Source organism: Lontra canadensis, unplaced genomic scaffold (genome assembly GCF_010015895.1).
Source record: "Lontra canadensis isolate GAN:19392208 unplaced genomic scaffold, GSC_riverotter_1.0 scaffold11, whole genome shotgun sequence".
Lineage (NCBI taxonomy): Eukaryota > Metazoa > Chordata > Mammalia > Carnivora > Mustelidae > Lontra > Lontra canadensis.
The window spans coordinates 24,993,951-25,018,863 of NW_022631005.1; the positions used below are offsets into that span (position 1 = coordinate 24,993,951).

Sequence of the window (24,913 nt, forward strand, 5' to 3'; positions counted from 1 at the left end):
TAGGAACATGTGTCTTTCTATTTAGTGAAGAAGGGAGGGGAGAGAATGACAATAAAAGAAAAAGTGAAGAAATAAACTTTTATTTGGCAAATTAGAGGCTTTATTTTTCTTTTGCTCCTAAGTAGAAAAGCTTAATCACTATAAAGTACCCAGGATAGCAGAGTGCGGAAAGAGCATGCATTCCAACAGACCTGGGTTTAAAATCTCATGAAGTTACTTTCTACCAGTAGAAGAGGATTGGTCAGGGGATTTCTCACTTGAAGCCTCACTTCTATCTGCAAAATGTGGACAATTATATTTGTCATGCTGTGGCCACCCAGCATCTCTGGAACACTTCTGTGTGTGAAGAAATTTTATGAGGGTGAATCCAGAGTTCACTTTCCCAGCCTTCCTTGTAGCAAGAGTACTAACAAATTGCAGAAACTACCTTCTGGTATGGGTGTTGTCTGAGGTGCCAGATGTGGCTGGAGCAGAAATGTCAATACTCTGGTTTCCAGTCTCATCAGCATCAGCATAAGTTTCTTGTCTGTGGCCAGGCACTTGCCTTTTTGGTGGAGCAGCACCCCCCCAAGTATGATTTGGCATTGTCCATGTTAGCACAACCTCATGGTTTGATCGCTTGTCTTCCCAGAAGGTTTGTGAGCTGCCTTTCTTCTTAAGCAAGATAGAATGGGTTCTGTTGTTTGCCACTAAGAACTGGGTGAAACAGAAGATTCAATAATAGAGTATTTGTAAAGAACCAGGTCAGAGAACATGCTTCAACATTTCAGGCCAGATTTTACCATATGTTATTAATGGTGTAACATTAATAACATATGGTAATATGTTAATGTTTTACCATATGTTATTAATGGTATAACTATAACATATACCTATATAACTATAACATATACCATATGTTATTAATGGTATAACTAATAACATATGGTAATATGTTAATGTTTTACCATATGTTACTAATGGTATAACATTAATAACATATGGTAATATGTTAATGTTCTCTGGGAGATGCATGAGTAAGTTTTGGTTTTAGATAAAGCAGGATGCATTATAGCAGAAATGGATCATTTAGTTCAAGTCTTGCATTTAATAGTAAGTCCATAAAACGCAGTGACTTGTCCAAGGTTATAGATCCATTTTCCATATCATCAAGCTGATATTGGTAATTGGTGTCTATCTAGTAGGCAAAGGTTAATTGCTTTCACTTCCTACAGAGTCTGATGTTTTGAGAGGATGGCCCTCATTACATGGAAGGAGAATTGGACTCACTAAACTCTCTCTACATCCTTCATGCTGGATCCATGGTAAGGCTAATGAATGGCAGCAACTGTCAGTAGAACCTTTTCTGAGTGAAAAGTACCACAGAGCAGCTGTGCCCTATAATAGGCTCCCAATCTGCATTGTTTCCTAAACCAGAATTTTGGGAGAATCAATTCCTGATCCATCTCACTTTACATTTGGGAACTCAGCTATCCCTGCAGGGCTGTTAATGTGCCTCAGAAGGTAGCACCTGTTGCTGGGGGAGGGACAGAGGGGTTTCCTAGGTTCTGTTTTTAAATTGACCTCAATATCAACCAAGATCTTAAACTAAACTAATAATCAAGTAATTGGTGTAAGCTGCTCTAATTTATTCAGCCCACAAACAAATCCTGTTTTTCTAAACTCGCAAAAGAAAACCAAGTTGTTGTTTTTTAAGGAGTGTCCCCCAAGCGGGGTGCCTGGCTGGCTCAGTTGGAAGAGTATGTGACTCTTTTTTTCCCCCTTTTGAAAGATTTTTATTTATTTATTTTTGTTTTGTTTTGTTTTAAATTTTTTTGTTTGTTTATTTATGTATTTTATTTTTTCCAGTGTTCCAAGATTCATTGTTTATGCACCACACCCAGTGCTCCATGCAATATGTGCCCTTCTTAATACCCAACACCACGCTCACCCAACCCCCACCTCTCCCCTCCAAAACCCTCAGAGTTCACAGTCTCTCGTGGTTCGTCTCCCCCTCCGATTTCCCCCAATAAACTTTTCTTTTCCTCCTTCTAATGTCCTCCATGTTATTTCTTATGCTCCACAAGTAAGTGAAACCAGATGATAATTGACTCTCTCTGCTTGACTTATTTCACTCAGCTTAATCTCCTCCAGTCCTGTCCATGTTGATACAAAAGTTGGGTATTCATCCTTTCTGATGGAGGCATAATATTCCATTGTATATATGGACAATATCTTCTTTATCCATTTGTCCACTGAAGAGCATCTTGGTTCTTTCCATAGTTTGGCGATTGTGGCCCTTGCTGCTATGAAGATTGGGGGTACCATGGCCCTTCTCTTCACTATATCTGTATCTTTGGGGGTAAATACCCAGTAGTGCAATTACAGGGTCAAAGGGTAGCTCTATTTTTAATTTCTTAAGGAATCTCCATACTGTTTTCCAAAGTGGCTGGGCCAACTTTCATTCCCAGCAACAGTGTAAGAGGGTTCCTCTTTCTCCACATCCTCTCCAACACTTGTTGTTTACTGTCTTGTTGATTTTGGCCATTCTAACTGGTATAAGGTGGTATCTCAATGTGGTTTTGATTTGAATTTTCCTGATGGCTAGTGATGAACATTTTTTCATGCATCTGTAAGCCGTTTGTATGTCTTCTTTGGAGAAGTATCTGTTCATGTCTTCTGCCCATTTTTTGACGTGATTATCTGTTTTGTGTGTGTCGAGTTTGAATTCTTTATAGATCTTGGATATCAGCCCTTTGTCTTTAGTATCATTTGCAAATATCTTCTCCCATTCTGTGGGTTGCCTCCTTGTTTTGTTGACTTTTCCTAAATTTTTATTTTTTTATGTTAGTAACCATACAATACATCCTTAGTTTTTGATGTAGTGTTCCATGATTCATTGTTTATGTATAACACCCAGTGCTCCATGCAATACGTGCCCACCTTCATACCCACCACCAGGCTCACCCATCTCCCCACCCACCTCCCCTCTAAAACCCCTCACTTTGTTTCTTGGAGTCCACAGTCTCTCATGGTTCATCTCCCCTTCCGATCCCCCCCTTCACTTTTCCTTTCCTTCTCCTAATGTCCTCCGTGTTATTCCTTATGTTCCATAAGTAAGTGAAACCATATGATAATTGACTTTCTCTGCTTGACTTATTTCACTCAGCATAATCTCCTCCAGTCCCATCTATGTTGATGCAAAATTTGGGTATTCATCCTTTCTGATGGCTGAGTAATATTCCATTGTATATATGGACCACATCTTCCATTCATCTTCTGAAGGGCATCTTGGCTCTTTCCACAGTTTGGGTATTGTGGACATTGCTGCTATGAACATTGGGGTACTTATGGCCCTTCTTTTCTCTACATCTGTATCTTTGGGGTAAATACCCAGTAGTGCAATTGCAGGGTCATAGGGTAGCTCTATTTTTAACTTTTTGAGAGTTCTCCACACTGTTTTCCAAAGTAGCTGTACCAACTTGCATTCCACCACCAACACTGTAAGAGGTTCTCCTTTCTCCACATCCTCTCCAACACTTGATGTTTCCTGCCTTGTCAATCTTTGCTGTTCTAACTGGTGTAAGGTGGTATCTCAATGTGGTTTTGATTTGAATTTCCATGATGCTAATGATGATGAACATTTTTTCATGTGTCTGCTAGCCATTTGTATGTTTTCATTGTAGGAGTGTCTGTTCATGTCTTCTACCCATTCTTTGACTTGTTCATCTGTTTTTTGAGTATTGAGTTTGAGAAGTTTTTTTATAGATCTTGGATATCTGCCCTTTGTCTTTAGTGTCATTTGTTTGTCATTTTGTTACATAATACTATATGTTTATGTGTGTCTCTCTGTATATGTAAATAAAATAATGGGAAAAGGTCTGGAAAGATATCCACCAAACTGTTAATAGAATGGAGCACTGGGTGTTGTAAATAAATAATGAATCTTGGAACACTGTATCAGAAACTAATGATGTATTTTATAGTGACTAATATAACACAATTAAAAAAAGAAATTACTTTATAAAAAAGATTTTATTTTTAAGTAATCTCTATACCTGATGTGGGTCCTCAAACTCATTAACTGAGATCAAGAGTTGAATGCTTTACCAACTAAGCCAGCCAGGCACCCTGATAGGAATTACTTTTGAGGATAAGGAGTGCTGATCCATGGGAATTAACTATAGCTTTATCTCCAAAAGCCTAAATTTAAAAAGGAAAGTTTATTCAAATATTACTTATGTAATGAAAAATTAACCTTAAAAATAAAAACATGAAATGAGGGCATTGGATGAGGACTTTAATCAGTATTGGCCATGATACCACATTAAGAAAGGTATTTTGCATTGTGATACATTACAGCTCTGTGTATCTATTTATACAGACACAAACTGAGACAAAAGTTTCATGAAACAATGTTTACTCTTACCACAAATGCATTCTGCTATTCTCTTTTGTAATCTGTTTAATTTTTTAAGCTGCTCTAACCCACTGCATTGATATGACTCACTGTTTTGTTGCAGCCCATATTCTCAAACATTGACAAGATAATCACTACTTCTAAAGTTCTGAGATTCTTTCATGAAAATAGCCCCGTGCATTGGGCCTTCCACGTCTCCTGAAATCCCTTAGTATTTTTTGTTTCTTTTGCTCTGTTAGCACAAAATTATTGCTATCTGTGTGTTCTTTACCCGTTTGGGTGTCTCCCTGGTCCCCTAGTGATGGAGTGTGAAATAATAGAAAATATATATATTGGTCTCTGCCCCTGGTTCCTGGCACATTTCTCCTAAAACCCTTGTAATTTCCTAAGTAATAAGAACACTAGGAGTGTCTCTCTTTTTCTTTTCCAAATTTTTATTTAAATTCTAGTTTGTTAACATATAGTGTAATATTGGTTTCAGGAGTAGAATTTAGTGATTCATTACTTACATGCAACACCCAGTGCTCAACATAACAAGTGCCCTCCGTAATACCTATCACTCATTTAGTCCATCCTCCATCAACCTTCAGCTTGTTCTCTGTTGTTAAGAGTCTCTTATGGTTTGCCTCCCCCTTCTTCCTTCTCTCTTTTTTTCCTCTTCCAACATATTCATCTGTTTTGTTTCCTAAATTTCACATGTGAGTGAAACCATAGGGTATTGGTCTTTCTCTGACTGGCTTATTTTGCTTAGCATAATATACTCTAGCTCCATCCACATCATTGCAAATGGCAAGATTTCATTATTTTTGATGGCTGAGTCATATTCCATTGTGTATATATACCACATCTTTTTTATCCATTTATCAGTCGATGGACATCTGGGCTCTCTCCATAGTTTGGCTATTGTTGGTAATGCTGCTATAAACACTGTGGTGCATATACCCCTTCAAATCTGTATTTTTGTATCCTTTGGGTAAATACCTAGTAGTGCAATTGCTGGATTGTAGGATAGTTCTATTTTTTACTTTTTGAGGAACCTCCATACTGTTGTCCAGAGTGGCTGCACCAGTTTGCATTCCCACCAGCAATGCAAAAGGAGTCCCCTTTCTCCGTACCCTCTCCAACATCTGTTGTTTCCTGTGTTGTTAATTTTAGCCATTTTGACAGGTGTGAGGTGGTATCTCTCTGTGGTTTTGATCAGCATTTCCCTGATAATGAGTGATGTTGAACATCTTTTCATGTGTCTGTTAGTTATCTTGATGTCTTTGGGAAAATGTCTGTTGATGTCTTCTGCGAATTTCTTAACTGGATTATTTGGGAAGTTTTTTGGGTATTGAGTTTGATAAGATCTTTCTGACTTTTGGATACTAACCCTTTATCAGATATGTCATTTGCAAATATCTCTTCCTATTCTGTAGGCTGTCTTTTAGTTTTGTTGGTTGTTTTCCTTCACTGTGCAAAAGCCTTTTATCTTGATGAAGCTCCAAGAGTTCATTTTTGCTTTTGTTTCCCTTGCCTCTGGCAATGTGTCTAGTAAGAAGTTGCTATAGCTAAGGTCAAAGAGGTTGCTGCCTGTGTTTTCTTCTAGGATTTTGATGGATTCCTGTCTCACATTTAGGTCTTTCATCCATTTTGAATTTATTTTTGTGTATGGTGTAAAAAAATGGCCCAGTTTCACTTTTCTATATGTGGCAATCCAGTTTTCCCAACACCATTTGTTGAAGAAACTATTTTTTCTTCCATTGCCTATTCTTTCATACTTTGTCAAAAATTCGTTGTCCATATAATTGTGGGTCAATTTCTGGGTTTTCTATTCTGTTCTATCGACCTATGTGTCTGTTTTTGAGCCAGTATCATACTGTGTTGATGACTACACCTTTGTACTATAGCTTGAAGTCTGGAATTGTGATGCCTCCCACTTTGCTTTTCTTTTTCAGGATTGCTTTGACTATTCGGGGTCTTTTGTGGTTCCATACAAATTTGCGGTTGGTTTGTCCTAGCTCTGTGAAAAATGCTGGTGGTATTTTGATAAGGATTGCATTAAATGTGTAGATTGTTTTAGGTGGTATGGACATTTTAACAGTATTTGTTATTCCTACCCATGAGCATGGAATTTTTTTCCCATTTCTTTATATCCTCTTCAATTTCTTTCATAAGTGTTCTATAGTTTTCAGCATATGGATCTTTTACTACTTTGGCTAGGTTTTTTCCTAGGTATCTTATTGTTATTGGTACAATTGTAAGTGGGATCAATTCCTGGATTTCTTTTTCTGCTGCTTCATTATTGGTATGTAGAAATGCAACAGATTTCTGCACGATTTTATATCCTGCGACTTTGCTGAATTCATGTATTAGTTCTAGCAATTTTTTTGGTGGAGTCTTTGGGTTTTCTAGAGTATCATATCATCTGCAAATAGTGAAAGTTTGACTTCTTCCTTGCCTATTTTGAAGCCTTTTATTTCTTTTTGTTGTCTGATTGCTGTGGCTAAGACTTCTAGTACTATGTTAGAGAGTAATGGTGAGAGTGGATATCCCTGTCTTGTTCCTGACCATAGAGGACAAGCTCTCAGTTTTTCCCCATTGAGGATGATATTAGCTGTTGGTCTTTCATATGTGGCTATTATGATGTTGAAGTATGTTCCATCTCTACCTACTTTGTTGAGGGTTACTAGGAGCATCTCTTACTTTAATATTTGGTCTTTAGTCCTCTGACATAGGATTGCTAAAACCCTTGTGAGTTCCTAAGTGGGTAAGAGCACTAGTAGCATCTTTTATTCTATTTGTTTTAAGATTTTATTTATTTATTTATTTATTTGACACACAGAGATCACAAGCAGGCAGAGAGGTGGGCAGAAAGAGAGGAGGAAGCAGGCTCTCCGCCAAGCAGAGAGCCTGATGTGGGGCTCGATCCCAGGACCCTGGGATCATGACCTGAGTCAAAGGCAGAGGCTTGAAGCCATTGAGCCACCCACGCACCCCTCTTTTGATCTATTGATGTGACTCTGAGTAGACCGCTGGATGGCTCCTGGATGGGGGCTGGTGATCAGAAAGACCAAGCCATGATTAGAAGCTTGGCATTTTCAGTCCCCCACCACTTCTCCAGGGAAGGAAGAAGGGCTAGAAATAGAGTTAATAATTGAATATGCCTACATGAGAAAACCTCCATAAAAATCCCAATAGCATGGGGGTTTTAGTAGTTTCCAGGATGGAGAACGCATCCACACTGGGAAGATGATGCACCCCAACTCCGTGGGGATGGAAGGTCCTGTGCTTGGGACACAGGTGAAAATATGGGTAGGTTTTTCTATATGGGGGAAATCATTTTGAGAGCAGCAACCTGATGAGATCACACAGACTAGTGTGTGAAATATGCTAATTGGATGGAAATGATGTGTTTGTGTATATGCATGCACAGGTATATGTTTATGTGCACATTTGTGCATGTCTGTATTTGTATTCCCAAAGGCCTGGAAACCACTCAGTAGCATGTTTCTAGATTCATCTGACCCATGGATTTGAAAAGGACACTATGTCTACCCTCTGAAATGCTCCTAGGTATTCTTTTACCACCCTAAGCAGCTCCCGAAAGGCTATACAACCTGACTTGCTACCTATACTTTTATCACCACTCAACCAAGGATAAATGGTGTTTTTTAGTTCTGAACAAAGCTTTCCTGTGGCAAACAAATACTCCTTGGTTCATTCCAAGGGCATTGAAAAGCCAAAGGTTAAAAAGAGAAACAAATGGCAGACCAGAGAAATGTTTTGGAAAGATTTTTCTGAGGACAGGAATCTCTGAGGCAAATCAGTCTTGGGGGCCACAAGATATTTATTCAAAGGAATGTAGGAGAACAAAAAGAAATTTCAGCCTCAAATACTGGATTTTCTCATTGCTTAGCCTAATTTCCATATTCATATATATTTGCCTGTTGTTTTTCCAGTGGCTGTAATCTCTGACCACTGTAATTATGAAAAATACATATTCAGTTCTTTTGCATGTTTATTTGTTTTGTTTTTGAGAGAGAGAGAAATAGATTGTCACTGTTTTGTTCTATTAAATTCTGTACAGTTTTGCTGGAAATATGTAGGTAGTAGATATGAAATATTTTCATTCCTATTTTCTTCTGGAGATTTAGTGTTTATGCAATCTCTTGACATGAAAACAAAATGAAATGAAAGCCATTCAAATACAGTATCAAGGTTACAAATGAGACCTGTCTGTCCATTCCTGTGGACTTCTTAATAGCCTTGTAATCAGCTCTACTCAGAATGTACTCTCCCTTGGGGAGATTTAAGGCCAACTGACATCACCAGCTCCCCTAGGAACTAGCACTTTTAATGGGAAAAGTGCAACACCGTGTCTATAGCAGCACTTAGTGGGCCCTCTTTAGTGGAGGTGAGAGCGAACTGCCCAGAGATGCTGATGTTCAAAACTATTTATTCTCCATTGCCTTCAGGATCAAGTACAAAGGCCTAAATCTATCCTCTATGACCCTGTCTGATGAGGCTTCTGCCCATCTCTCCAACCTTTTTCCTTGGCTTCCGAAACTCTACCTGTCTCTGTTCTTATTCCACAGAGTAGTCAAGGTGGTCTTTTCAAGCCATTAAGACCCTCCAGAGAAATTGTGTTTCACTGAGAATAAAATCCGGACTCCACAACTAGGGTTATTTCAAGTGTCTCCACAGTCTCTCCCTGATCTGGCCCTTGCATACCTCACCAGGCTTATTTCCTACCATCTCCCCCTTTTACTACATCTTAGTCACAATCCTTTCCTTTCTGTTCCTCAAACACAGCTCTTTCTCACTTGGTGGGCTTTGCAACTGCTGTTCCTTATCGAGGGACACTTGTCCAGGATTTCCTTACCATCCTCTGAGTCTTAGATGGCCCCCTGAGCAGCCAGCCCAGCGAATCTTCCCTAGTCACTTGCTACTACAGCATTGTTTTTCATTCCATTCTCTGTTGTGATGATATTTTTTTTGTCTATCCCTGGAATTTGAGCACCATGAGGGCATTGAGTATTTCTTTCTGGGTCAACAGGCTATTCCTGGTGTTGAGATTGGTGGGCCTGACACAAAATAAGTGTCAATATAAATCAGTAAGTGAGTAAATGAATGTATGACCCCCAGGTTCTCAGATTTGAGTGAGTGTCAGAATCACTAGAGGCTTGTCAAAACACAGATTGCTGGCCTGACCCTCAGAATTCCTGAGATGGCAGGACTGGGGTGAGACCCCCAAATTTGCATTTCTTCCAAGTTACCCCTATGCATGGTAACTGTGCCTTCCCAGACCATGAGTCCTCTAGGGTGTGCTTCCATGGTCTATCTACATTTAGCTGGAAGCTCAGGAATGTGACCTGAACTCCATGAGAGCATGAGATGCCTCTGACAGAGCATGAGATGCCTCTGTGTAGCCCTAGACTTCAGCTCATGCACAGGTCTCATTACTTACAGAATGCTTTGCCCCAGGCTTTCCTCCTCTTGCTTTTTCTCTTACCAGACTCAACCTTTAATAAAAGTGGCTTTTCTCTGCTTTGTCTCCAGTGTTTAATTTCTCCAGCTTGTGCACAAACCTAAACTGTGTCATTTATTTGGTTGGCATTAATATACTATAATAACCTGTGGAAAGAGCCCAGGTCACTTTCTTGAGGCAGAACAATAAATGCTAAAATTGGTTCTAGGGTAGAAAAAAAAAAGATTTCTTAATGACTTCTCAAATTGCAATTTTATCTTCTTAACTACAGCTCTTTGAAGTCACCCTCATTTTTCCTAGTAATTTTGAGAAACTCAGTACTGCTTCCTTGCTTATTACAAAGTCAATAAGAGGACATGAGTTGAGCTCCCTGGAGGCCCACCTGCAAGAACATCTCAGGCTCAGGATGTCCCTGTCTAAAGCACATTCACAATTTGGGAGAAACTCACCTTGCTGTGGTGTTGGAGCTGCACCCAGCCTCCATAGCCAAATCTCTGTGGGGGAGAAGCACAGTTAGACTGGAAGAACAAAACAGGAAGGACTGCAATAAAGGAGCATCTCTGGGGCAAAAGATCCTGAGTTCCATCCTACCAGGCATCACTTTCCCTTTTTCTCCCTGCACACCCATGTATCACATATTTTGTTGATAGTTAAATCAATTTACTTTTTTCCCTCAAATATATTTATTCCAGAGGAAAATTCTATGTCATAGAAGTGCTCGTTTTACCTAGGTTGCAATTTTTTTTAAAGTTGGGTTTGTTGAGGTATAATTTACATATGGTAAAATTAGATCTTTGTAAGTGTATGTTCTATGCAATCCCACATTGCAATCAAAATGAAAATAGAGTCTTTCGGAGCACTGGGTGTGGTGCAAAAACAATGAATACTTTTACGCTGAAAATAAATAAAAAAAATTTAAAAAAAAGAAAAAAAAAAGAAAATAGAGTCTTTCATCACCCTGAAATATAGTATCATGCTCCTTTACAGTCAACACTTGACTCGTTCTTGTCCTCAGCCTCTTACAGCCACTGGTTTGATTTCTCAATTTGTAAGTTTGACTTTTCCAAAATGTTGTTTAAGTTAAACCATACATTATACATCCTTTATGAGCGGATTTGTTTTCATTTAATAATATAGTTGAGATCCATCCATGTTGTTGAATGTGCCAGTAGTTCAGTCCTTTTTTAGTGATGAGTAGTATCCCATTCTAGGGACACTTGGTAGACATTTTGTTTTTCTACTTATCTGCTATTATGAATAAGTTGCTATAAACATTTGAAGACAGTTCTTTGTGTGGAAATATGTTTTAATTTTTCTTAGGTAAATATCCAGGAGCGGAATTGCTTCATGAGAAACTGCCCCTTAGAAACTGTGGCTAAAGTGGCTGTAGCAGTCTGCATGCCCAGCAACAAAGTATGAGAATTCCAGTTGCTCCACACCCTCACCTGAATGTGGTATTGTTAGTTTTCTTAATAAAGCCACTTCAGTAGGTGTGTAGTGTTATACCATTGTGGTCTTATTTGTATTTCTCTAATAACTAGAACAGCTTTTCAAATACTCATTTGCCATATGTTCTTTGGTGAAATATCTGTGAACATTTTTGTCTAGTATTTTTTTTCTTAACTGGGTTATTTGTCTTCTTATTACTGAGTTTTGAGAGATGTTTATGTGTTCTGCACCAGATATCAGACACTAGTTTACAATTTTTAAATGAGGATTAACATTAAAAAATAGTTCTTCTTGCACCATCTAAAATCATTTCACAGACCACCAGAAGTATGTGGACTGTAAAGTCTACTTTTTAGGAAATACCATCTTAGAATGCTAACACTGCTCCTCAAACCATGAGTTGCCCATTAGTAGATCATGAAATCAATTTAGTGGATGGTGACCCAGACATCCTAAAAGCCAAAATAATTTATGTAATGAATGCTGCCAGCTTTCTACCTATCTTCCCTCTCCTTAACACTCCTGTACACACCAGCCCTCCTACACCTGCCAGCTCCTACGTTTCTTTGACAAGGACTTCCCTATTCCTCCTGAAGCCAGCTTTGGTGCAGTCCTTCTAGAAGGTCAGAAATCTCAGGAAATTAATGTCCCCATTCCTGGCCCCCTGTCTCCAAATCCCTCAACCAGTGACTGAGGATGCCTGTATTTATATACACTGAATACCTTGGTTTCCCCACCACTTGGGCATGATGAGTCTGAGATGAGGCACACATTCTACACTTTCATTGGCTGACTTGCTTTCCCTGTCTCATTTCTCTTCTCTCCTGGTATTTCTGAGATTACCTCCAAAGTAAACTACTTGCATTTGAATCTTTGTTTCAGGGTCTGCTTCTTGGAAAACCCATGTTAAAATAGGAATGAAATGGAATGGAATGAAGCAGAGTGGAAGAGAATAGAACAGAACAGAATAGAATAGAATAATATATTAGAATGTTTCCCAGGTGTTATTAGTTTCATTAGACTTTTCCATTATATATATGAATGAACTGAGTCACAATATAAAATATATTTCTTCTTGAGATCATGAATAAAAAGCTTTCAAAGTCTGCCTGAGAACATAGGTATATATGACTCACATAATTAGAGGTTTTCAAACCTCATTTTGTTCATTCATTCTTCAAGCTCTCAGAGAATCCCATCCCTGACCAGCCTTACTAGGGCAGAGAAAATGAAGGACACTTCCAGTCTTGAACATTGGGGTAGGCTGGCAAGTATTGAAGAGTAATGGTATGTGAGACGTACTGTGACAGAGTAACACACAAGCTCTCTGGGAACCTGTAGGAGGGTACTGGCCACCAACTTGAGTCGGGTGATATCTATGGAGGGAGATTGAAAAGATAGTCTGGGGTCAGAACTTCCAATGTTCAGCATTTCTTGGCTTCAGGACAGTGACTCCCACCGTGTGATGGAAGAAGGGAAGATGGTGGGGGCAGAAACAGTGATGTGAAGAGCTTATCAACAGCAATTGTCAGTAGTATTGGGTAGAGAAGCTGAATATCAGCCCAACTTCTTGCTTATTATAGTTGGATGAAACAAGCTAACAGTGATTTGTTTTCATGTCATGTTATAGGGAAGTTGTCTTGAGGGAGTCAGTCCTTGGCAGGTTTCTTTTCCTAGCTACCCTCTCACCTCCAGACTGAGAGGGGAGGTCTGGGCCTGCAGCACAGGGCTGTTTGTATGTCTCTGTGTCTGTGACTGGGGCCACCCCAAGAGAGATTTAAGATTTTGTAAATTCTGTACCAGCCTTGTTCTACCTTGACATAAGGTCTGTTCTTGAGTTCTACTTCCAAATAATCATATTAGCTCTGAAAAATCAACCTGCCCTCTTCCTAAATGACATCGTAGGACCTGGAGTAGTAACCTGGGCATGCAAAGGAAACTGTCCATCAGGGGCCTGGATTCTCTTCTTTGTACCAAGTCTCTCTTTTGTATCCCACCACCCCACTCTTCTCCTTTCATGCATTTAATACCCTCGTGCTCTCCACCTCCATCTTCTCCTGGATAAAGCTGATGAGAGATTTACATTGGTGGAGGAGGCGGCATATGGCCTCTACCAGTTACATTTTAAAGTCAATAAACTTTCTCTTGAATTGGAAAATTGTCACTGAAATTTTACTTTACTGTAGAAGAAAAAGTTTCGTTTCCTTGTTTCCTTCTCTATTCTTTCTTTCCTCTCTGTCTTTCTTACTTATTCTTAATTTGCTAAGGAACTTTAACCCATAAGTTAGCAGGTTAAAGATGTAGTCTCTTGGAGGAAGGGCAGAGAGGCAGTGGGAGGCAGAACAAAGGGATCTTGTCACATATGACCAACCACTTACAAGATTCTGAATTTTGTTGGAGTAACTTAGCATCTCAAAGTCACTCTTTCCTTATGGGTAAAGTGAGGCTACATTTTGTGCTTCATATTTAGCTGTAACATAGCATTTTGTAGGAATTTAATTGAGATAAAATTCATAGAGAGCTACTGATGCCAGACCTGGCTTATAGAAAGGGCCTCATCAATGCTAACAATGATTATGATGATGATGATGACAGTGGCATTGGTAATGGTGGAGGTAGTGGGGGTGATAGTGATGGTTGTGGTATTTGTAGGGATGGCAGTGGTGGTGGCAATGGTAGAGGTTGTGAGGTGGTAGCGGTAATGTTAGTAAGCTTGGTGGTGGTGGTGGCGGCAGCCAGGGTGGCATTAAATGTAGCATAGTGGTGGCAGCCTATTTTATCCTTAGGTGGTAGAAGAAGGCATACCCTAGCTTCAGACTTTAAAGAGTGCTCTGAAAGAAGGAGCTTTTGTCACCCTGTGTTCCTCCTTCCTTTTTCTTGGAAAGCACAAAATTTGACCACTTTGTGTTTCTTCTAACCCCCCTGGAAAGGCCTAACCTATTTAGGGCAACTGCTGCAAGTCTGGGTTCTACATAGTTCTTCAGCTGTCATCCTAGGTTGAATCAAGCCTGGGGTATGAAATTTATGACCTTGAAAATAGTTTTGGTGAGAGCATATGCCAAGAGGCATTTACAGTCTGAAAATATTTGACTGACAATGACCATAGGTATTTAAGGTCATGACAATAAAAAACAAACTAAAAAATTCAAGGGAATTCAGTTCTAAATATAAGAGATATGTTTCTGAAATAGATTTATATCAATTAGAGATAGATGAACTGAATGGCATTTTTAATGTCTTGGGGACATCACACTTCATGAGGTGAATAAGGAACTTCCTGTTTGATGAAACCAGATATCTATTTCCTCAGAGGGGTTGCTTAAAAGTCAGATTATGTCTGGAATTTTGTCTCCTAAAATCTGACAGTGATCAAGTACAATTAAATCATTGCTAATGAAAAAATATGTAAATATATATTTATTAATGGCCAGAATTTTTCAAACCCATTTAAAACTGGAAAAATCTTTGCAAATCTTACTATTGGGGACATAGTAGGTGGTCTGTAAATTCTTACTGAAGGAAAGAGCCAAGACCTTATTATCATCATTGTTGTTATGAATAATCTCATCATGGATCAACCTGAAACAATGTTCACCATGGTTCCTTGGGCCACCATCCTCCTCTTTCTGATAGCAGAGAGTAGGGGTCCTGATGCATCAGAAACACAATTTGATCAAGTGCTCCCTGCATCTGCTCTTTACACCTGAGATAGATTTTCCCCCTAAGGATCTTAACTGTAAGTCTGAGTAAAATCATTATTAGCAAGTGAAAATGAAAAGATTTCTCAGATCCCAGTTGTTAATAATCATTAGTTAAATATCAACCCAGGCATTTTGATTCTACTTATCTGTTTCTTCACTGCATTAGGAGGTCAAGGTTATTGAGGTGTGTTCATTAATGTTTAATAAGGAAAAGCAGGTTGGAAAACATGTTAGTTCTTCCAATGGGGCTTCATCTTCTGAAACAAAATTGGCTTCTCCTTCTCATTCTTTTATTGGAAAGTTTGGAAAAATGGTGAGAAAAGATCAGAGATTGATGTTTTGAAATAATATTTTATCCCTTGAGAAATAATTTGAAGATAAAGGAAAATCTGTTGTAATTACTGAACTATATGAACACCAAGGACTCAGGTCACTTTAATGCTTACATTACTCTGGCTATATGGACTGGTAATGGGGTGAGAAGAAGAAGAATCCCATGTTTATCTCACTCCCAGTTTGAAAACAAACTGTTTTTCAGTTTGTTTTTTTTTCATCACTGGTTTGCTTGCAATCAAATGAAGACTTTACCACATAACAAATCCACTTACTTGACCTGTGGGTTGAAGTCAGGTTCCAGTGACCCTGTGATGAGGCTCTCAGTGGGTTTACATGAATGTGGGGAGTTGGGGGACAGGCTGGTGTGGAGGGAGACAGTGGGGGACAGAGGGAAGCAGCGACATCCCTCATAGCAGTGATAGGCTCCTGCGCAAGCTCTATCAAGGTGGTGGCAGTGGTAATGCTGTAGAGGGGCCACCGTGGTCCCACATAGCTCTGGGATTAGAGGCTCCTTTCTGTGTCTTGGGCACTCATTGGTCCAGCAAGGTTACTAATATAAATCCTATCTACGATTTACATGATTTTTATGTGAATCTAATATATATGTATCTTGCTCCCTGGCAGTTAAGAGTATAATGGTTATTATTACTATCATTATATCATCAATATTATTAAGGTTATCAGTCATCTGCAGCAAATGAGACTACTAGATAGAACCCTGGTTTATTGGGACATAAACTGAATGCCCCTCCCCTCTTTTTAGGCGACAGCTAGAGGTTAAGAAGGAGAAGGGAGGGGGGTGCTTAGATGGCTCATTCACTTAAGTGTCTGATTCTTGGTTTCAGCTCAGGTTGTGATCTCAGAGTTGTGAGATCAAGCCCCTCATCAAGCTCCACACTCAGTGTGGAATCTGCTTGAGACTTTCTCTCATCTCCTGCTGCCCCTCCTCTGCCTCAAATAAATAAGTAAATCTCAAAAAAAAAAAAAAAAAAAGGAGAAGGGGCAAAAAGAGCCAGCAGAGCATGTGGTTGGGAAGTCTCCAGGGCACATATTTATGGTTATAGCCTCCCTAATCTCTGCATCTTTCGGTTTCCTAACCAGTTTCAACAATGCCTGCAGGGCCCTGCATTGGGTGGGGGCACCTAGAAATTGTCAGCTCTTGGTGACAACTTCTCTGCTCAAACTGGAGGCAAGCTTCTGGGTGGGAGGCAGACGAAGGGAGGTGGATTTGTGACACTAGGTAGATAGTAGGTAGAAAGTTTTCTCCCTTTAGCAAAGAGGAGGCACATTTTTAGGCTGCTCTGGGTTTTTATCACTAACCTTGTAAGGTGGGGTTTACACACTGATAAAACTTGATGAGTACAATAACATTTAGAGCAGCAATGTCCCATGTAGGCCCTTAGACTACGTGCTACAACAGGAAACACTTTTAAGATGGTTCAGCATCATATGTATTTTTCAAACTACAATGTCTACTATTCATTCACCTTACCTAAAGTACCAATGGAGAAAGAAGCAAGATTAACATTCTTCTAGGAGACATTTATGAAAAGAAAACAGTTTCACTTACTTGCATAATAAACTGTATTTTAATTAGAGTTTGTGTTAATTCATTTTTCCTCACTTGGGATAAAAAAGATGAAACATTATTAGTGGCATGAAAATACTAGAGAGAAGATTGGGTAAAACCTGATACTTAACCTGAATAAAGCTCAAACCGGTTATAAATTTCTTCATGTTCCTCACCTCCTTCTTTTAGTATTCATTCAAAAGTTCTTAATGACAAAAGGAAATTTCCCTCTTTTGAGAAACAGAGAAAGAGACACTCATTGTACAAAGGCTTCATGTCATTTTCTCTAGGGTTTTTTGATGTTCTTACTCTCTAGTTCATAACAAGGATTTACAGTTTAAAGAACATCAAAAGGAAAGGTTTCAGACAGTGTCCTAAAATAGACTTTAAAAAAATTCCGCAAAGCTATCTCTTAGTGCTTCTAAAACTTATTTTAAACATTTTGGAAAGGAGATGTGTTTTAGAAGTCTTGGAAGCCTATCATATTCCATTTTTTTAATAGTCTTTTACTTGAAACTGTAACTTTAAATTCTGTATTTGGCACGTATCTTCCCAGCAGCTGAATATATGATTTAAATGGAAGTAAAAATGCCTGACTTAAATTGTCCAGAAATTTTAAAGAATGCTTCATTTGAGGAGAGAAGGGGATTTGGAGAAGGCACTTACTTCTTTGATCAATGTTCTTTGAAAATAAATATGAAGCTAATTTTTAAAAAACTGGGAAATCAGAGCTACCAAATAATTTTAAATCACCCCTAGGGCAGAGAAACTTAACATCTAATTCCCCAAAGAATAAACAGATCTGTAGTAGAAGCAATGAGAAACCCTGGAGAAGATCCAGAAATAATTCAGCAGATTAATCACCATTACCTTTTTTAGATCTGGCCATTCTTTTGGTAGAATATGACTATGGATGTCAATTTTCATCTCCACAGGATCAGAGAAGCATTCAAAGAAAGAAGTTTTGGTATCAAGCGATCTCCATAAAAACCATGGAGTTAATTGATTTACAGAGTCTCTTTACAGCTACTTTCTGGCACCAGTCAGTAAGCTTATTCGGCTCAATCCAAGTCCACTGGACGTGACTTATTAAAGTTCAGAATTCTGTTTATTTGTCAACTTGGCTTTGTATCAACAGCTCTTTGGTAATCGGGACTCTGGGCACTAAATTAAAAAATAAAATAAAAGACTGTACTAAACCTCACGAGGTCAGATGTACTACTGGGTGCTTTTGAGTTACAGCAGGTCCAAAATTGGTTAATCTTTGCTTTTAAATATTTCTTTTTTTTTTTCAAGATATACATAGGAAAAATCTGGAGTGCTTGGGTGGTGTGGTTGGTTGATTGTTCAACTTTTGGATTTTGCTTAGGTAGTGATCTCATGGTCATGGGACTGAGCCCTGCATGGGGCTCTGCACTCAGCATGTTTGAAATTCTCTCTCCCTTTTCCTCTGCTTCTCCTGCTCATGCACACACACACACTCTCTCTCTCTCAAATAAATAAATCTTTTTAAAAAAAGATACAGTAAAAAATCAAGTAGAACATGGTTAAAAATCAAATAGTACAAAGTGTTGTTAAAGAATAGTAATCACTGACTCACCTTATCATTACTTCCCCAGAAGGAACCAATTTTAATACTTTTGTTTTTCATTCAGTTATTTACCTTGATGTCTTTAAACAATATTGATTAATTGGCTTGTTCATGAAAATTTAGCATGTTGAAAAGTTGTGGGGGAAGTTTCACCTTTACTTTTAAGTCAGAGAAAAAGTCTATTCTTCATACATGTTATTTTTTCCATTGCCTTTTTCTTTCATTTATTCTTGCATTTAATATTTATTAAGGCTGAATGAGGTAAAATTATGCATATGTTGTAATAGATAACTGTACACAGCTTAAGTGCAGGGGTAAAAAGAAAGAAACCATTCCACTGAGAGTTCTCAGAGCCCTTTGGGGAGGTCTTCCATTGGAGCGTAAAGTGGGGCTATTGGTCATGCCTCTAAAGAAAACCTAGAACAAAACAGCCCTTTGTTATTCCATATTAACTCTTTCCTATTCCTGGAAAGCTTAAAATGTTCAAGGATCTGAGGTCCCTGGCACAGCCTTGAAACTACTTTGGGATGATCCCTTCATCTCAGTCTCCACAGCAGAGGGACTAAGTCATCAAAAAAGCCTTCCTACTAGGCTATTCATCTAGATTCTGGAAAAATGCAACCAACATTCTTTTCAACTAGATTCCGGGTAGATTATAACAAACGTTCTTTTAAATGCTGCCCAGCTTGAAAGAAAATAAAGCAAATCCTCAAGATCATTTTAAAAAAGTTCAACGACCTAAAACGGAATAAGTGACCCTTCAGTCAACATGGGGGTACATGCCAATATCCAAAGTGAGCGTAAGTACTTTTGGAGCACTTTCTGTGGGTCAGGCACTGTTCCAAGCATTTTAGTCATATCAATTAATTTATTCCTTATAACAATCCTATGGGAGAGGAATTATTATTAATATCCACTTCATAAAAGAGGAAACTGAAGCACACAGAAGTTAGGTAACTTGTCCATGGTCACAGAAAGAAACCCTGGAGTGAGTGGTAGAAACAAAATTTGAGCCCAGGCAGTGTAGACTCAGAATTCTAGAGCTTTGAGGATTTATATCTCAGAGGAGTAGGAGATCATACCATGGGCTAGTATAAAACTGAGACCCCTTCATTTAACTAGAATTTTAAAAAATTTTTTATTTATTTTTTAAATTTCTTTTCAGTGTTCCAGAACTCATTGTTTATGCACCACACCTAGAGCTCCATGCAATATGTGCCCTCCATAATACCCACCGCTACGCTCACCCAACCTCCCATCCCCCATCCCTCCAAAACCCTCAGATTGTTTTTCAGAGTCCATAGTCTCTCATGGTTCATCTTCCCCTCCAATTTCCCCCAACTCCCTCCTCTTCTCCATCTTCCCATATCCTCCATGTTATTTCTTATTCTCCACAAGTAAGTAAAACCATATGATAATTGACTCTCTCTGCTTGACTTATTTCACTCAGCATAATCTCTTCCATTCCTATCCATGTTGATACAAAAGTTGGGTATTCATCCTTTCTTTCTTTTATTTTTAATTTTTAAAATTTTTAAATTTTTTAATAAACATATGATGTATTATTACTCCAGGGGTACAGGTCTGTGAATCGCCAGGTTTATGCACTTTACAACACTCACCATATCACATATCCTCCCCAGTGTCCATAACCCCACCACCCTCTCCCTTCTCCCCTCTCCCCATCACCCTCAGTTTGTTTTGTGACGGTAAGAGTCTCTTATGGTTTGTCTCCCTCCCGATCCCATCTTGTTTCATTTACTCTTCTCCTACTCCACAAATCTCCCCATGTTGCATTTCCACTTCCTCATATCAGGGAGATCATATGATAGTTGTCTTTCTCTGATTGACTTATTTCGCTAAGCATAATACCCTCTAGTTCCATCCACTTTGTCACAAATGGCAAGATTTCATTTCTTTTGATGGCTGCATAGTATTCCATTGTATATATATACCACATCTTCTTTATCCATTCATCTGTTGATGGACATCTTTGTTCTTTCCATAGTTTGGCTATTGTGGACATTGCCGCTATAAACATTCGGGTACATGTGCCCCTTCGGATCACTACATTTGTTTGTTTCTTTCTTTTTGTGTGTGTGTGTGTGGGTTTTTTAAAAATTTTTAATTAATTAATTAATTTATTTATTTATTTATTTTCAGCGTAACAGTATTCATTGTTTTTGCACCACACCCAGTGCTCCATGCAATATAACGTGCCCTCCTTAATACCACCAACTGGCTTTAGGGTAGATACCCAGTAGTGCAATTGCTGGGTTATAGGGTAGTTCTATTTTCAACATTTTGAAAATGCTGTTTTCCAGAGTGGTTGCACCAGCTTGCATTCCCACCAACAGTGTAGGAGGGTTCCCCTTTCTCCGCATCCTCGCCAGCATCTGTCATTTCCTGACTTGTTAATTTTAGCCATTCTGACTGGTGTGAGGTGGTATCTCACTGTGGTTTTGATTTGTATTTCCCTGATGCCAAGTGATGTGGAGCACTTTTTCATGTGTCTGTTGGCCATCTGGATGTCTTCTTTGCAGAAATGTCTGTTCATGTCCTCTGCCCATTTCTTGATTGGATTATTTGTTCTTTGGGTGTTGAGTTTGCTAAGCTCTTTATAGATTTTGGATACTAGCCCTTTATCTGATATGTCATTTGCAAATATCTTCTCCCATTCTGTCAGTTGTCTTTTGGTTTTGTGAACTGTTTCCTTTGCTGTGCAAAAGCTTTTGATCTTGATGAAGTCCCAATAGTTCATTTTTGCCCTTGCTTCCCTTGCCTTTGTCTATGTTCCTAGGAAGAAGTTGCTGTGGCTGAGGTCGAAGAGGTTGCTGCCTGTGTTCTCCTCTAGGATTTTGATGGATTTCTGTCTCACATGGAGATCTTTCATCCATTTTGAGTTTATCTTTGTGTATGGTGTAAGAGAATGGTTGAGTTTCACTCTTCTATACATAGTTGTCCAATTTTCCCAGCACCATTTATTGAAGAGACTGTCTTTTTTTCACTGGATATTTTTTTCCTGCTTTGTCGAAGATTTGACCATAGAGTTGAGGGTCCATATCAGAGCCCTCACCATATTTCTATCAATGATTTATTTGTGATGATTTAGGTATTCTCTGAGACAATGTAGGCTTTCTCTACCATGCTCCTCATTTCCTTCTGAGCCCTCGTTGTCAGAGTCATTTGCATCCACATGTCTATTAACAGTTTGTTCGAGGGAATGTAGGATTTTTTCTGTCATACACCTCAAAGTTCTTGCAGCCTCTACTCATTACTCAATTCCAAAGCCACTTTCACATTTTTTTTTGTATTTGTTATAGCAGCACCCTACTTCTGGGTGCCAAAGTCTGTATTTGTTTTCAATTGCTGCTATAACAAAGACTACATCCTTTGTGGTTTAAACAAATACAAGTTTATTCTCTTACTGTTTTGGCAGTCAGAAGTCTAAATGGGTCAGCAGTCTGTGTTCCTGCTGAAAGCTCTAGAGAAGAATCTGTTTCCTTGCTTTTTCTGCCTTCTAGAGTCTGTCTGCATCCTTGGCATAGACTCCATTCTCCGTCCCCCAAGCCAGCCGTATAGTATCTTGCAGTCTTTCTCTCCATTCTGTCATCATACAGCCTTTTTTTTTTTAACTCTAACCCTACCATCTCCCTCTTATAAATATTTGTGTAACTACATTGGACCCACCCATATAACCCAGAATAATTTTCCTATCTCAAAATCTATAACATCACATTTTCAAAGTCTTTTTAAAAATTTAATATTTTCACAAGTTTTGGGAATAGGACATGGAAATCCTTGAGTGGGGAGCATTATTCAGCCTTATTCAGCATTATTCATGCCCAAAATTGGGCATGGTAAAATTCTCAGAATAGCTACTAAAAGAATATACATGGAGTATATAACTTTCAATCCTGTTAAGTGGAAACTGGAATAAGGGGGGAAAAAATCAATCTAAAAGAAGGCAATAGAGAGGAAAAAAGAAACATAGAAAAAGTAGACAAATAGAAAGCACACAATAAAATGACAGAAATAACCACATCCAGCTAAATGTTGCTTATTGGAAACATGTTTAAACTCTAAGGATAGAGACAGTTTGAAAGTAGAAAGGAAATAGAAAATAGAAGAAGCAAATTCTAACCAAAAGAAAGCCATGATAGCCACGTCTTTCATAAGCACTTCACATTAATTCAAATGAAAGAGACCACAATACAAAAAGCATTGTTAAGGCAAAGGAGGATCACTATAATAATAAAAAGGTTCAGCTAAGTACAAAGCCATAATAATTCTAAATTTGGTATACCAGATTGCCTCAAAGTATGTAATGCACACAATGCATATTCCAAATACATATATTTGAAAATTTTACCAACATATGTCTTCAATTATTGATAAGTCAGATAAAAATTACCTACAGGAAGCTGCAGAGGAAGGCCCCAATGCTGGGGTGCCACTAAAGAACCTCAGAAGCATGTCACAAGAGAAAGAGAAAGATCATTTTAAGCTCTAGCCTGTCCACAGAGCTCAAAGCTATTTTTACCACGGGGTCATTTAATTAGCATTTGTCCTAAAATCCTAAGGTTTCTTCTCTCTCCCTGCTTTGGTCCTCCCAGAGAAGGAGATCAAGCTCAAGGAGGAGAAGAATTGCCAGCTGGAAAAGGAGAAGAAAAAACATGTGCCCACCTTCAGGGGGGAGAAGCCTCACCTTTCAATGAGGATTGAAGAGATTATTAATATATTTAAGTGGGTGTTTTTTAGTTTTTCAACTGAGATTGAGTTTGTAATTTTAAAATGAGCTTAGGAATTTTTATTATATAGAAGTGAGTAGAAATATCACAGAGGCTATATAGGTTTTAATCCAGAGGGAGGAGGAGGACAGCTTTCACCAAACAGTATTAAAGGGAAAGTGGGAGATTTAAAATGATGCATATGTAATGACATCTGATGAGTTCTGTGCATTCAGTGTACCTATAACAAAAGAAGAGAGCAATGCTTTTATTTTTGCTTATAAAAACAAGTAAATTTTTTGGCTAAATGGGCAGGAGGTTTTAGGGTCCTTGATCCTTTCATTTATCAACGGGAAGTGACAACAAAAAAGGAAAACTATTGTAAGATCTCATCTCCACATTTAAGAAGATGAATTATAAATCAGATGAGCTTTATACTCACTTATACTGGCATTCCTTTGTGGAAAAAGGCAAGAGATCCTTAAATTATTCAGTATTGGATTGTATAAAAATAAAAAAAAAAATGGTTTAGACTACGTCTGTGTAGCTCGTTTCTCCTGGCCCTCATCTGATGGCTATGAGTCAGCTTAAATACCAGGCTTTGAATCCTGACTACTGCTTATTAGTTGGATGGTCTTGATAAAGTTACACAGTCTCTGTCATATAGAGATGATAATAGAATTGATCTCATAGAGAGTTACTGTTTAAGTATTAACTTTAGTAATATAAAACTATCAGCTATGAATTATACCGTGACACCTAACCCAATTACTTCTTAGTCTGCCATATGCAAAGCATGGCAGGAAGTCCAATATTAGTATTTTGAGGGAACTTGCTCCCCCTTTCTTAGATTATATAAGAACCCGAGTTTATGTGACCCAGGACTATGGGATAGGGGTGTGCCTTCTGTTAAGGTGACCACAACTATATTTCTCCTTGATCAGGCCTGTGTGTTCCACTCGAAGGTGGGTAACTCCACTGGTTGAAAGGACCACTCCTCTTCCCCAATTTTTCCCCACCCCCACAATCAATAAATTGCCAAGTTTTTTTTTTAAGATTTATCCATTTATTTTAAAGAGAGAGAGAGAGAGAGAAACAGCGTGAGAGGGAGGAGCAGAGGGAGAGGGAGAATCTCGAACAGACTCTGCACTGAGCGCAGAGCCTGATGTGGAGCTTGTTCCCAGTACCCTTAGGTAAAGGTCATGACCTGAGCCAAAACCAAGAGTCTATTGCACCATCTGGGTACCCCTCACTGTCTTTTTATTTTAATTCCATTGCATCTTTCAACCTTGTTCTCTTCCCTCCAGTCTTTCTTTGAGGTCCTCAAGATCTTTCTCCAGGATTGTTTAATTTCCCACTAGTAGCATCTTGGCCCTCTGTAATCCATCCTTAGGACTCTTGACCAGCATAATATTTCTAAAACACAAAACAATCACATCTCCTTCAATGTAACACCTTTTATGGTTTCTCACTGCTAAGTCCAAGCATGCACGGGAAACAAGGCCCCAAAAACAAAAACAAAAAACAAAGGCCTCCTTTGTCTCTGTGCTTTGCTACTGTGCCCTGTGCCCTAGTCACAGGAGATATTTGTGCTTCCCCAAATATGATATATTTCCCGTTTGGGCTTTATATATGGCTTCATTGACATCTAATGCTTGGAATAATTT

The 24,913-nt window shown here is 38.6% G+C and overlaps 1 protein-coding gene across 1 annotated transcript in view; it reads right to left on the minus strand.

The window, feature by feature from the left end:
- Positions 1 to 18,002, minus strand: part of ACMSD (aminocarboxymuconate semialdehyde decarboxylase) — an 83,392-nt gene extending 65,390 nt beyond the window's left edge. The window contains exons 1-2 of the mRNA XM_032856180.1: positions 17,796 to 18,002; positions 10,319 to 10,363 (exon numbers count right to left, since the gene is read on the minus strand). Of these exons, the coding sequence (XP_032712071.1) occupies positions 10,319 to 10,363; positions 17,796 to 17,852 (102 nt within the window). The 5' untranslated portion in view covers positions 17,853 to 18,002. The remainder of the gene's footprint in view (positions 1 to 10,318; positions 10,364 to 17,795) is intronic.
- Positions 18,003 to 24,913: the final 6,911 nt, after the last annotated feature.